The sequence below is a fragment of the Homalodisca vitripennis genome, chromosome X (genome assembly GCF_021130785.1).
Source record: "Homalodisca vitripennis isolate AUS2020 chromosome X, UT_GWSS_2.1, whole genome shotgun sequence".
NCBI lineage: Eukaryota > Metazoa > Arthropoda > Insecta > Hemiptera > Cicadellidae > Homalodisca > Homalodisca vitripennis.
Genome location: NC_060215.1, coordinates 15024648 through 15040399, shown reverse-complemented (window position 1 = coordinate 15040399; position 15752 = coordinate 15024648). Strand labels below are relative to the sequence as shown.

Below are 15752 nucleotides of genomic sequence, written 5' to 3'. Positions count from 1 at the left end.
TCAAGTGCGCGTATCGGTTTTCTCTAACTTTGAAGATGACGGAAAAAGTGGAACAACGTTATTGCATTAAATTTTGCGTGAAACTCGGAGAAAAACAAAGTGAGACCATTCGGAAAATTCAGCTAGCATTCGAAAATGAGGCAATGAGTGTTACGCAGATTAAAGAGTGGTATAACCGTTTCAAAAGTGGTCGAACCTCGGCAGAAAGTGACGCGCGTTCGGGCCGACCAAAAACAAGTCGAACTCCGGAAATCATCGAGAAAGCAAAAGTTTTGATCTGTGAAAATCGTCGAATGACTGTGGAGGAAGTAAGTACTGAGTTAGATGTCAGTTTCGGATCAGCTGAAGCAATTTTAACGGATGACTTGGGATTGCGCCGGGTAGCCGCAAAAATTTGTGCCAAAATTGCTGACAGACGAGCAGAAGCAACGGCGATTGGATGTTGCCGAGGACATGTTGCAATGTTGTGAGGTTGATGCGGACTTTTTGACATCGATAATAACTGGAGACGAAAGTTGGGTCTATGGATATGACCCTGAGACCAAATTTCAGTCATCACAATGGCAGTCTCCCCAGGATCCTCGGCTAAAAAAAAGCAAGGCAAGTTCGAAGCAATGTCAAAGTGATGCTTACTGTTTTTTTCGATCACCGTGGAGTTGTGCACCATGAATATGCCCCTGAGGGTCAAACTGTGAATGCACAGTACTATTTAAGTGTCCAACGTCGTCTCCGAGATGCGATTCGCCGCAAAAGACCTGACTTGTGGGCGTCTCAAAATTGGCGGCTACACCACGACAATGCGCCAGCTCATTCTTCCCAGCTCATTTAAACTTTTTTGGCGAAACACGGCACTCCGCAAGTTCCTCAGCCTCCGTACTCTCCAGATATGGCTCCATGCGATTTTTGGCTCTTCCCCCACCTCAAAAAAATCATTGAAAGGCACCAGATTTGAAAGTCGAGAAGCAATTATGAAAAAAACGACGGCTGATCTCATGGCGATGCCGAAAAGTGATTTTCAAGACTGCTTCCAGAAGTGGAAAAGTCGCTGGAATCGTTGTGTTGCTTCTCAGGGTGCTTATTTTGAAGAAAATTAACGCCAGCTTTTTTCAGGTAACTTCAGTTTTTACGTTGCACCAAAAGGTAGGATACTTTTTGATTGGATCTCGTATTACATCCTTAAAACTAAATACAAAATTTCTAAACATTTCATTTTCACTTGAAACTAACACATGCCACTATTAAATCAATTTTGTCCCGCACTCTAACACTCTCACTCGCACTCCCTATTTCTTCTTTCGCTGTTAAATCTTCTAGATGACTGCCGATCTTCTCCTTGTTTTCCAAGATCTTTCTATGTGGCCCCCGCCAGCTCGCTTGCCAAATCTTTCAATGTCAATTGGTGAGTACCAAAATTGTTTTATACCAGCATGGTTGCTTGTCCTTGAACTCTTTGAACTTGTTATTTCCGGCGTTACTGTGTCAATGGTTTCTGCATGGTTGTTGAAAAATAGGAGTTTGTACGGACGTGGGCATACACTTTTATCCAGAGGTTGTTGGTTTCATACGATGATCTAGTCTTAAAAATATCACACATGAATAGAGCATCTATTCATGAATTTATACACACTAATAATTTCTCGTCAATTACAAATTTTAAATATTTCTAGATATTCATTTAATTGGCTCAGTTAAAAAAACTTAAGTAATCATGAACGCCTTGGAAAAGTGCGTGTTTGTTTCACAATGTGTATCGACGTACATTTGTGATTATAAAAGCAAATACAATGACATGCATAAGAGATACTACACTTAACATAAGTGAAGTGTCTGTAGTACCTAATATTGTTAACCTAATTCATTGTCTTTTTGACAAGATCTCTGTAAAATTTAATTGCTGTTGTTATCGTTTTCAGATGATTAATTGATTTTAAAGATCTTATTGTTCTATTGTTATCTCTGCCTAAAATGAAACACCCAGCTTTCTTTAAGTTCGGGTGACACGAGAGTCAAATGGAACTCATGGTTAAGTGGTAGAGACGAATTCTTAGCCATAACTTCGCCTGGTCAAATAAGACATCTTTAATTTACTTTACTTTTCAGTAGGTTTAGCTCAAGATTTGATCTTAGGAGCGGAACTGTAGAACGATATCGTTGGAGTCGTTTTTGCAAGGAATCTTGACGAGATATAGTGGTCGATGGACACAAGGGGGGACAAGACAACCAAGGTCGATGGGAGATCTTAAGATTATGGGAGGGACGGCTTGGATCAGCGTTTACGGAATTGTGCTGAAAAACAAGAAATCAGGGGAAAGTTACAAGACATCGGAAATTCTATGTGATAGGAAGCAATCCAGACTAGGAGACCTTTGATGACTTGTGAGCACCCTTGAAATGTTTTAGAGGGGAAGAATTTCATTTACCAGTGATTCGTCACCGATATTCGTCTATAAAAATGGCAAAAGGCCAAATTAAATCATCCAAGGGTCACACGTCATCAGAAAATTACCTTAAAATCTATAGGCCGTACATAAAAAAGAAATAAGCGCTTTTAATAAAATCCAGACAGTACAGAATAATTTAAAAATTAGCTACCCAAAATTATTAAAGGGATGCACTTTTGAATTGAAGTTTATTCACGAACAGAATATAAATAAATTTATATATACTTCGATTTAGATTTTTAAAATGTACGTATTTTTATTTGCCTGACCAGACATCTTTGCTGGTCTTTGCTCGAGAGTGCCCCTGCCATTCAGTAGATAGTGTGCAACTGTGAAAATCGGATACAGGACTTTTTATGTTGGTACACTGGCACTGCACATTATCATCCTATATCCAACACGTAGAAGATGCCAATGACGCGCAGAGCACATTCCATTTCATCTCATCCTTCAATTGTTCCTTCAAAATCGGACCTCCTGTTCAAGGTCGAAAGTAAGACCGGGAGAAGGTGAGGGTAAATCGGAGGAGATACCGGTGACGTAAGGAGGAGAAGCAGAGGCGGGTCCGGCCACACTTACACACGCATACCGGTACCGGCGCAACTGTGCTACATCCTGCGACTCCTCCTCCCTCCTCCTTACTCGTTAAATAAAAGGTGACCGGCGTGGCGCGGTCGCGGTCACAGCGTAGTGCAGTGTCGAGGTGTAGTGATGTCTCTGATAATCTGGAGCTTAGTGTGGGCGGCGGCGTGCTCGAGCCCCGGTCTGGAGGTGCGGGCGGCCTCCATCCTGTCCACCGAACCCGGGGCCGTGGATCCTCCCTGGCTCGCGATCTTCCACTGCTTCCAGAGTGACTCCCCCACCGTGTGCTTCCAGAAGAGGGCTGTGCGCGCCCTAGAGGACATGTTTATCAAGGAAGACGTGGACGATAAATCGGTCGAGCAGGAGGAAAAGGGGTTGTCACCGGCTGTCGGCAAGATCATAGACAGGATAGGGGACCTCATCGCCTCCGGGTTGTCCCAGTGGTATCCTGAGTCCGACGGGGAACCTGAGGATCTGGACACCGCCAAAGTCGGCCGATGCCATCGATCAAGGTAATACTCCTTTTGTAGGGTAGCTATAGTAATGGTAACGAGAAAACACCCCTTTCTTAATACAACTGGTTCTTGATAAAAATGAGAGACAATTGTACTAGGACCGATATTTACGGCATGGTACAAACTTTAAAAGTAGCGTCCCTTTTATTTGAAAAGTCCATTTTGTAAGATTTATATAAAGATACTTAATCAGCAGATATTCAGTTTTACACTACACAACGCACCACATTTGATTGCCAGTTAACTGTTCATTGTGAGTCATTGAGAAAACTAACTTAAATATATATGTATTACTGCAGAAGATTAAAATGGTTTGTGTAACACAACTAGAACATTTATTGACTGCTGCAACAGCAAGCAATCGTGATGTGGAGGTACCTCGGTAGTTGTACATGAGGTAACTAGTTAGTTGTACAGGAGGTAACTTGGTAGTTGTACAGGAGGTAACTAGTTAGTTGTACAGGAGGTAACTCGGTAGTTGTACAGGAGGTAACTCGTTAGTTGTACAGGAGGTAACTCGTTAGTTGTACAGGAGGTAACTCGTTTAGTTGTACAGGAGGTAACTCGTTAGTTGTACAGGAGGTAACTCGTTAGTTATACAGGAGGTAACTCGGTAGTTGTACAGAAGGTGGATGTTGAACAACTAGCGAGGCAAGACAGTGTGACGTAACGGCTAAGTAAGGCATTGAAACGTGACAACATACGACATCACTAAACCCTACTCAAATGAATCCTTATCCGTTCCATGGCAATAAAGGAACACCTTTAGACTCATTCTATTTTGGCGTGCAAGTTGTAAATAACACTTTGGACAACTTCCGCCATATAAAATGTTTCATGTAATATAAATAACACTATTCTTGACCAAGTGCAAATACCTGGAGAGATAAAACAATGTAGCTGGTAAAAACTAAAAAAGTACACATAGAGTGTTGAAACATTGTTGTATCATAGAAACTATAATAGAAAATTTCCAATATTATAAAATAAAAAATTGCTTATATACAGATTTTTTTATTTTTGTTATTACATTTATACAATATTTTTATAGCAATACTGTCCGCTGCTTTCTGAGATAAACATATTAAACTTAAATAAACATAACGTATTTGAGGAAATGCGGAATTATACGAATCAAAAATGGTTTGGTTGGATATTAAATACATGTAACAAAGATTTAAAACATTGTTCAAAACCCGGGGTGAGAGGTAGAACTACCATGAACTACCACCAGGCAGAACTACCACCGTAATAGGAGGCGACTGATTATGGACTGACTTACATATCAGACGACTTGAAATGGCTAAGAGGTGACTGATAAGTGGTTAAAAGGCCAGTGGAGCTAGTTAGTATTTGATTATGTGATATCGGAGCTATCATTCGACTGGCTAGGGGCGACTGATTACTGAACACTAGCTAGGTGGTTACTGATTACGGGGTAACTGACTATCAATCGACTGGCTAGGTGTGACTGATTAAGAGATTACTGATTATTGATTGGCTAGGTATGTCTGATTAAGGAATTACTGATTATTGGTTAGCTAGAAGTTGACTAATTACAGTGTAACTAGATAAGCTAGGAAGCAATAGATAGTTAATAAAGAAAGAGACTGATAGAGTTTTTAAATAGTGTTCGTAAAAACATTATATATGTTAATAGATTGTACATGTTGACAAAGAGATGCGCTTATAAAGTTAATATAACTTGCACTGTAGTTACCATAAATATTATCATTAACCTCAAGAGGTAAGAGCAGTCTTATCAAAGGCTCTCATGGACATTGCCTTACTGCTTGTTCACTCTCTTTATAAAATGCCTTCTTAATTATATAAATACATAATTCGTACTGATCTGCATGGTCAGAGTTCTATGCTATCCTTAGTTGAAGAGCTTTTCTTCAAAGAGAAATAACTGGGGAAGGTCAGTAATATTCTATAAGGTCACGTATTGTTTTGTTGATAGATTTAGATTTCAGTGAGTAATTTTAAGGTTTATAGTTTTTGTACCGCTAAGGCGTTGAGTTTAGTTTCTAAAGTAAGGCTGAAAATAATCTCCAAAATATAACGAAAGTGTAAAATTATATATGTTGGATTTGCTCATTTAAAAAATACTGGTAAACCAGTAACCTCTTTAACTTTGGGTGTTGGTAATTTATTTATGTGATAATTATGGTCAAGTAGCTAATTAAAAAGTCATTTGAAGTGGAATAATCATAACAGTTACATGAGCCACCTTAATTAGTGAAACCACTGGTCAAAACAAATCAAATTATCTCCTCCCCTGCCACAGAGTGAGATGCTATCAAATTTCACATCCGCTACGTCCACTTAGTGGCCTATTAACATACTTAGAAAAGCAGCTCCGCCTCTGTCTGCATCAGCCACATGACGCTCCGCCTTTATTAACTTTCTCTTTTGATTGAATATCAGCCTCAAATATAATCACTATGTTTAACATTTTTTTATGTATAGCGCCTTAGTAGCTCATTGGACATATCAGACAATGTATCAGGCCACCCACTCTTTAGGGTCATCAATTGGGCGTATTAATTTTATTATATTTTATTCATACTTATGGTCCTATACTAGCTGACTGTGTCGTTAATGAGTTACGTTAGACCTATATCTTGAACGTAACAGACAAATGTATCAGGCCACGCTCTCTAGAGGGGCATCACTTAGGCGTATCACTGATGTCACATAATCCATACTTACAGCCACCATAATAACCGCCTGTGTCGTTTAATGGTTTACGTTATGTCTTTATACTGGACTTAATAGAAATCCTCTCTATCGGACCTCTCACTCTAAAGGGTTTGACTTGGGTGTATGCTTAACATTAGTACATCTACTATAAATGTACAGGCTTTTCCGTTTCTTGCCGAGTGGAAAAAATTATCTTGCATTGCCGAAGTCATCGAGTTCTAAACGTTGTAAATTTGATGACAAAGATTTGTTTGTCAGTGTTGAATGATGCGTTTCGAAGTGAATGGGTTTTCATCGAATTGCCATTGCAGAAACTGTCCAAGTAATACTCAGGAACACTAGCAGAACCGATAAACCTACGATTGGGAAACTTTGAGGACACTAAAAGGGAACACTGGGGAACAAAGGGGACACTTTTGGGAAACACTGGAAGGAACTAAAAGAAGCTGAAGTTGTGAGTTTGCTATGTGGATGTATAAGAAACTTAGGCATACTGTTCAATTACCGTACACGAAACTCTACAACATTGCATCTTGCTATACATCCTAAAATAAAGTTTACCTTAGAATTTGAACATTACTGAACATTAAGGGAAACTAACTTACACCAATAAACCCAATCTCACCATTATCCAGTTGAGTCATCTTATACTTTAAGTAAAAGAAGAGGACGCTATACACGACATTGTAAGATAATGGGTACACAGAAAAATGATGTATACCAAACATGCAAAAAGAATTCGGTAAAATAAAAGTATTTGAAAAATCTCTGTACCAAAGTAAACAAGAGACACCTTAAAATAATAAAGAAGGAACATGACATCAAAAGAGGATATCACTAGATTAACAAAAAACCGGCAGCCTGTGACAAAAAAACATAATTATTTGTCTAATTAATCGTCGTTTGCTTGAGCTTCAACAAATGAACATGGATGAATGAGCTTCTGACAGTCCTAGTTAAATATTTGTTGACTGGAGATGGTTTTCCACGTCGGGCTCAAATCTTTCAAGATTTTCACTTATGTTAGCAAATTTTGCGAACCCGCAAACCTATATTCTAACATTCCAAAATCTGCTGTTAGTTTTTAAATACAGGGCATTCCGGAAAAAGATGATAAACGTGCGATTACCGATAACATTGCCAAGTTATAGTGGTAATATAGGCTTTCCTGTGTACCATTGGTCAAATCGTTCCACCTGTATCATTTTAGCGAAGAATCAAAGGGGTCTATTTATATCCGTTCCACAATTGTAACCAAAAGTGTCAAGAAATATGTATTTATGTGGTTATAGCCAGTGTATTAAAAAAGGTTAAAAGATCAATTTAATAGATTTGATTGTCATTGCTTTGAATCCCCATCCAACATGCTCATACATGTATATCTACAGTGTAATTCTAATTGTGTTTGTATAAACAGAGAATAAGTAGCTTAACTTAACATCTTGGAGGGTAAAAGTTGATAAAAAATAAGTTACATCGTATTGGGTAGATCTCACTTTTTATTTTATCTGTTTAGGACTAAACCTGTTTATTTCCCAAACATAAATAATACGGGAACAAAAGATACATTTTTTATCTACAAAGTCAAAGCCTATTATTACCCTACCCTATTATTCTACTATTTAAACCTTATTATTATTTTAAGATCCACTATATAGTGGACAAACTTTGAATTATTAAAAATGTTAAATAAGATAAAATATATACATATTAGGTCAAGCAAAAATAGAAAATTAGACAAACAAAACTTTGTATAATAGATCAAACAATTCAAATTTAAAATATTCCCTTCAAGGGAAAAAATCCGCCGAAACGCTACGTGAAAACAAGTGTTCAAAATACTTACGGACTTCTTTTTGAAAAGACGATAGGATAAATTTCGCATCTCTTTGTTTTGTTACATGGTAGTAAAAGAGCAGTGTGAAGATTGCAGTACACAATTTTAAGTTTATATACGTCGAGTTATTGTAGCATCGTGATATAAATAAAATCCATTTCTCAAAAATCCGATTAAAAATAATATGGAACAGTAAAAACTAACGCCCTTTGCTAATGCATTTTACCGAAAATTGTTTATCGGTTTATCATACGAAAGTTGAATCTTTTTTAAATGTCTTTAATATATATAAAACAAAAACAAAAAACACACAATTTGTTGATAAAACTTCCTGAGAATAGACCTGCTATAAAAAGGTGATGGGGCATTGTGAAAATTTGAAAACGATGTTACGAATTTAAGAATGTATATGAATTGCTTTTGTTCGAAAAGCTGGTGTAGTATTTGCAGTCACTTAAAATATGCAACACGCTTTCCGTAGTACAGGTACAAGAAACTACTGAAGATATTTAAATACTTGATATACATACAACAATTAAATATGACCTATTTATGACCAGTTAAAATAATATCTATATTGATAATTTTTTAAGGTAATGAAATTTTATTGTTGGATGCATACAACTAAACGCGATTGAGGTGTTCACAAATTGATCTGTATGATTGTCTTAAGAAGTTGACTCATACAGTTTACACAGCGCTAGCCGGATCATTACTTAAGAGGTTAGTCAACGACTGCTTCTTTATTTACTCTCTATTACGTACGCTAAGTCCTATAGCTTGTCTATTGTAGAAGTTTAATGTTAATGTCCCGTCCTCTTATCGTTAAGTTCTAAACGTATTTTTATTAACCTTGTCTATACTCTACGTACAGATTTTTATTTAAATTGTGTTCCCAACTTTTAACTGTTTTGTAAAATTGGGTCGAAGCGGATGTTAACTCCCTCATTAACATCGAACCTCGTCACGATAAGATAGGTTCATTGGGGAGAGCACCTTTCTCTCAGCTCTTGTACGGTCAGAGGTCAAAGTCGAGGTCGGTGGCAATTGTTCGAATGCACTCTCTCTGAACCAGGTAATATCGTGTGTCCCACAGGTAGTCTCTCATTCTTAGGAATTATCTTTGCAATCCGAATATTAAATTCCTCATTAACATTGAACCTCGGTTCGATAAGATAGGTGCGATGGCGAGGGCAACTTTCTCTCATCTCCTCTAGTCAGAGGTCAAGGTTAGGGGTCGGTGGCCATTGTTCGACTCCATACCTTCTCTGTCTCTGATCCGAAGATTATCGTTTGTTCCACGGTACGTCCTTTATTATTTTCAGTATTATCTCGAGTTTAGAGAATATTCATATAACATAAATTACACAATTTGTTGTGAACATAAATCATACAGATAAATAAATAAATTCAGAGTTATAAATTCAATACAGATGTCACTATCCTAATGTTTCCAACTAAATCACACGCTAAAGCTTTCCAGGAAAAGACATAAAACAATAATATTTCAGTTTATAGTAAACGTCTAACTCAGTCATTAGTTTAACACTTACGTTTTACTTTTACCACAAAACTTGCACGATCATTTTAAAGTACAAACACATTGTACGATGATACTGGTACTTATTCTAGCTTGTGATTTTTCCATTTCATGTGATAACTATAATATCGTCTCTCTACTGTTACTGTAATTTACACACTCGTTATTATTAACAGCAGTCAATTGTTTAATGATGCCTATTCACCCTTTGAATCTATCTATTTCAGAGGAAGACCTTACAGTCAATTTTAATTCCAACTAACTAGAACAAATTTACATTTCCAGTACAAATAGTAAAGTATAAATTTGTTAAACATTGCATACTATTCGTCTGAGACCATAAAAATTTGAATATTTTTTAAAAATACAATTAAATTAAAGTATTACTATAAAGCCGCATAGTCCTTTCAATTGATTGACCTAGATGTGCACGACCCACACTGCCTTTTAAAATACTACCTAAAATCTATGAAAGCGCTCTCCACTACCTTGTTCCAAAGAAGTGTTAGTGTTTTTTTTTAATTTTTCAAATTTAAACGTGCTATTTTTCGATCACTCATTCAAAAAAATGTCTGATTTCTATGATATTTCTTGAGTATATACTTTTACTATCGTGGACACGATGTACGTTTCTGAAAATGTTCGATTTTATACTGTACATATAAACGTTCTTACTTTATTTTAATTTATTATTTTATTATACTACACTTGGTGAATATGCTTTGTTCTGGATCTAAAGCCCCTACCTCAGTTTTTAAATAAGAAGATTTGAATTTTGGGGTATGTAATAACAGAAGCTGAGGACGTTTGTGGCATATTTGAAAATAACTGCATCCAAGGTTCTGTAGGCAAGTAAGATTCAGGGTGAGATTTAAAAGGCAAGTAAAATCTTGAATACTGAGTGGTATTATTTTGTGGCGATGTCTTTGACTTCCAAAGGCCTCGTCTAAAATTATCATTGGAATTCGATGTTGTTAATAATCTATTTTGATTTAAAATAATAGCTTCGTGTTTCTTGACTTTATACGGGAGACTGAACGAGCGATAGCGGCTTATACAACTCTTGTGTATCTCAATAATAATCTCGCGATTGCTCATCTCGAAATAGGTTTTGGTCTATGACGTGTGTATTGATCTCTATCGAAGTAGCATTTCACAAAATATTAAAAGACTGTCCCACGAGTATACCTGGTAGATTGTTTTCCAAACTTAATTTTAACAACAATAAATGTTGTGATAAGCAGGAACCAATAGAATGACGAGGAAAAGATTAAAGTGAGCAATCTTCTTGCTGGCCGAGAAAACAGCCAATTGGTTACGGGTTATGACCTCCAGTTGGAGTCAAAGGTTACCCATCAGGTCTACCCTTGTCTCTGTCCTCCGTGCTTTCCCAAACAACATTATACTACAGCGTGGCTGGCTACATTTGCTACAAATTGTTCTACTTTATTGTTTGCAATTTTAAATCGGAAAAACTTCTCATCAATACAATTTCGTAGTAATTTGTCTTTTCTGACAATTATTGATGTGAAAGAAAGGGACTAATATGTTAGCCGAAACCAAACCTTGCAAAGTCTTATATAATGATCCACCACAGCGTAATTCTTATTAATGAGGTTTTATGTTCTGGGAAGTATAGTTTACCTTGTTTTACAAGAATGAAGGTCAGGTAACCTTCCTATCTTATCTTATCTAGTAATGCCTCCGACCATCAGTGCGGAGTGCGGCAACTCTGCACTGATGGCGACGAAGGAATCCCTCGAGAAAGTGCCTATCACGAAACAAAATCGTAACAAAATAAAATTCTAGAGGGTCTAATAACAAATACTGAGAGGGCAATCGGATATTATAATGTATACTAACCTTTATGAAGGTTTTGAGTGGATAAGAAAAAAGACCTGCAAAAAGAATTTCCATATCATCAACATCCCGTCTGCACTTCGTTTTAAATTTTGCTGAACTCTGGATTTTAAGTGTAAGACCTTTCCTAACTTTCCTTGAAAACTAGAGGCACATACAGATGTTTGCATAATTTTTCTATTCATCAAGACACTTTAATGTTATAGATTAAATACGTTTCAAGTGTTTGAGATCTGTAATGTAAATACGCTTATGTGAGTAAATGTTAAAAATATACTTTATTCATAAAATCACTTTCTTGTACAATATTTTATTACATAAACTAGTGAACCATATAAAAACCAGACTGATTTCCATAGTTTCGGTTTTAACTATGACTCAGGTTACCAATGTAGACTGATACGGCCACATAAAACCTCTTACAATAATTTAAAAAGTGTTTCTATTTACGATACAGTTTTAAAAATTCAAATAATTTTCTCAGTTTTGATAAAGTACTAGGAAGTAAACTTAAATGTCATTTCAACCTGATATAGTCTTTTAATACTTGGCTGAGAGTGCGCTGATAAGAAAAATAGAAATTCATAAGTAATACTAATATTTATACCCAATTAATAATTTTTGACCAGTTCCATTTATTACCATGAGGTAAAAAAATGTGATCAGAAAGATCAATAAAATAGACTGAAAAAAAAAAAAAAAAAAATAGTTACGCTTTAAATTGTTGACGGCTGTACCACCTGTTAATCCCTATACAATATTATATGAGTGTAGTCTAACTAGACAGGACATGTTGTATTAAATAAAATAATACGAGTGACGAAAAGTTCTTCACGCCAATAACGGTAGTAAAGTGAATAAAAAAGGTAAGTGTATGACATAAATGTCCGTGCCCAGGCCTACCAGGCGTGACTAGTCTGTTGGTACCGGTCTATAATCGCGTTAGTCACGCTGTACCAGCTCTGTCATTTTGTCAACGTTTCTGGCCACATAATTACACACTTGGCTCTCTTGATCCCAAGTCTAAACATGTAATTGATATGGTTTGAGCTGAAAGGTGTTTAATTGTTTAACGCGCTCGCTACCAGTTCTGACAGCGCTGCAGGTTCTAAATTTTGACACTCGATAGTCACCAAAGTACCTCTATAAAATGTATTAGTTCAATTTATAATTGTTTTATTTTCACACATGTTACATTACATAGCAGAGCTATATTCAACATTTTGTTACTTGACTTACGACCAACTTAAAACAAACTTAAACAACTAAGTTAATTATATAAAATCCTATAGCATTTTAATGTTTATATAAGCAATTTTATTAAATTGCTAATTAAAAAAACTGCAAATTAACAAAAATCGTACTAAGTAAAAGGAAGGAAAAAAGGTTGTTACGTAATAGTTACAACTTTAAAACAGGGTTTTAGTCCGAAACAGTAATTGACATATATTATAAAACATTTTATATATTAAATTCAAGAAACTAACATTAAATAAAAAAGTAATAATATGAGTAAAAATTCATTCTCTGTACCAATACAACAAATGGCAACATAGATCTTAATAAACACATAACAAAAAAACAATTAACAATAACAAATCAATAATAGCAATAATAAGTGGACACTCGATGTTTTGCAAAAACTATAAATTATGTCAGGTTGGCTTTAAGGATCTTATCCACCGAGTAAATAGGCCATCCATGAGGAACGCACTTGGCATCTTTCTGAAGTTTCTTTATTGGTGGCTCATTTTAAGACGGAGTGGAATTTTATTGAGACATTTCCCACCATACATATAGTTCGAACATTAGTCATAAGTTGTTTTATAAAATAAGAGGATCATATATTTTATGGCTTGTGTGATATAAGTCAGAGAAGTAACATTTTGGGAAAAAAGTAATGATTCTGGTTCACAAAGATATTTGAAACATATAATTGCGAGGTACAGTAGGATAATGGAATATTGTAAATTAAAAATAGAGGGTTGTGCATTTAACAGCTTGTGCAAAATGACCTATTGGAATATTTTTCGTATTATCTTTTTTATTTTGAAAAGTGAGACTGTGATGGGGAAAAACTCTAGCGAATGAAGACAGATAAAAGATACGAGTATACAAATTAACATAGTAATGGAAGGTTTGAAAGGATAATAGGATAATATTAAACCATAACTGTGTCCAGTAAGGCTTATAGTTTGAGTTTCCTAGGTAACATTGCTCTCTATCTGAAGGCCCAGTAATTTTAAGAAAGATAGAATTTAACATCACTTTATCATTTTTTAAATCAAGTCCTAGAATATCTGTAAGTACAAGCACTAATTTTCCCCCTAACGGAAAAATTAATTTTAACAATTAATAACATTTATTTACATAAACAACTTGACATTGAGTGGGCACATGTTTCTGTCAAGACAAATTTGAAATTTGAATTACAACACGTCCCACTAATCCCATAGAAAATTTGATGTTTTCAGAAACTGTGATCAGTTTTTAAAGTTTTAATGAGAATTATGTTAAAATACTTCTGGAGCAAGTAAGTTTAATACATTTCTTTAGAACGCACATGAATGGTTTTTTAAAATTAAATATTCGATATTGATTGAAAAGTAAAAAACTCCTAATATATTTGTGCTCCGAGCCTCTAAAGCTTCAATTCTGAAACCGGCCTTTGTAATCTCTTTCCCTGTGGACGTTCTTGACATATAGAACGTCTGGCCTGTAGAAGCTTCCAGCCTATTGTCGCTCAAGCCTCTGGAAAATAAAGGCGTGTTCATTGAGAGGTACGGGTCTGTGTAAAGCTTGCAAGCATCTCACCTGCTTGACCTCTAGCCACCATGACCACTCTTTAGGTAATAAATAAATATTGTGGTTTATATTTAACCCGTATAATGGGCAAGGCAACTTGATAAAACCCATGCATTTATACGGCTTCCATAAGAACTGTGAAAATACTGTGCGTGGAGATGCCATTCCATACTAAATACTCCTTTTTTCAAATTACAATTTCTATCGAAGTTCTTATCTACAAGATGTCTAATGAAGTCATGTAGAATACAATTGTGACTTGGCACTCCATCTTATTGGTTCCAAACTTCTGCAATAAATAAAGTTCTTTAGTTAGAATTTGTTCCAGAATATAAAAATGTCGAGACAATGTAAGTCTTGTAAAATCATGCATTTATAAGATTTAATGACTATACAGGAAATAGTTCTGGCCCTGAAACTCCAACCTTCGCTCAAAAGACGCTAAATATAAGGAGTTTTCTCAAATTACTCCATTTAAAATGTTATACATACTTTTAAAATCGATCGTGATTTGCATGGCAAATGATAAAAAGTTGGTTTTGTCCTTAAGTAGCTTGTCAAGAGACAAGAATTCACACGAGTACTGTAGAAATATCCTTGTTAAAATTATTTTAATGTTACCATACTAATTGTACGTCAAATACATTTATGGATCCATAAGGATTTCTCTATGAGATAAATCCATGGTTGGCCATGGCTGGGTTTAACAGGAGCGTAATAGTTATCCTAGGCAAAAATAAATTCCATAGTACACCTATGTATCTTGAACATAAAATTATGAAACCAAAAACAAAGTGTTATAAAGAATTATTCTGTATGAAATAGGGTTAGGTTTCCATCCTCCATCGCCTTGGAGACTCCACCTCTTTCAGCCCTATCGGCTTAAGAAGAAATTAAACTTATCATCTACTTGTTGAACATTCAAGTATATTTTCGCAAATGGCTTTCAATTTCCATTTATGGGTGTAATCATGATGATGCATGGAAGGAATGCTTTTAGAACATATTGTAATAACTATATTAAAAGTTTACTTAATAGAAAAGAACTTACGATATTAAGACACTTAATCACAAATAAATTGCTTTTTGAACAAAACTGAACTTTCATTATATTTATTTTATTGAAATGGCGCTTCCAGAACGAATTATTCATTTATACAAACCAAGTACTCGAGTTAAGAGATTAGTAGTCATATAGTGTAGAAGTCATAGGCCAAATTTGATTTAGTCGGCAATAATACTTGGAAATACTGAAATTGGGTAGTGCGTGTTTTACAATGACAGAAACATAAATTGAATCGAATGAGAAAATAAATTTATACAGGGCAGTAAAATTATCTTCACTCACTGAGACTGGTTAAAACTGAAAAAGAAAAACAAAAAAGGAATTCATACTGGGAGGTAAAGATTCTAAACACACCGAAATGGAGTAGATGTATGTTTTTACAATTACAGCAATATACATT

At 35.4% G+C, this 15752-nt stretch overlaps 1 protein-coding gene across 1 annotated transcript in view; it reads left to right on the top strand.

Annotated features, from left to right (window-relative positions):
- Positions 1–3084: 3084 nt before the first annotated feature.
- LOC124368720 overlaps positions 3085–15752 on the top strand; it is a 34986-nt gene continuing 22318 nt past the window's right edge. The window contains exon 1 of the mRNA XM_046826028.1: positions 3085–3535. Within this exon, the coding sequence (XP_046681984.1) occupies positions 3153–3535 (383 nt within the window). The 5' untranslated portion in view covers positions 3085–3152. The remainder of the gene's footprint in view (positions 3536–15752) is intronic.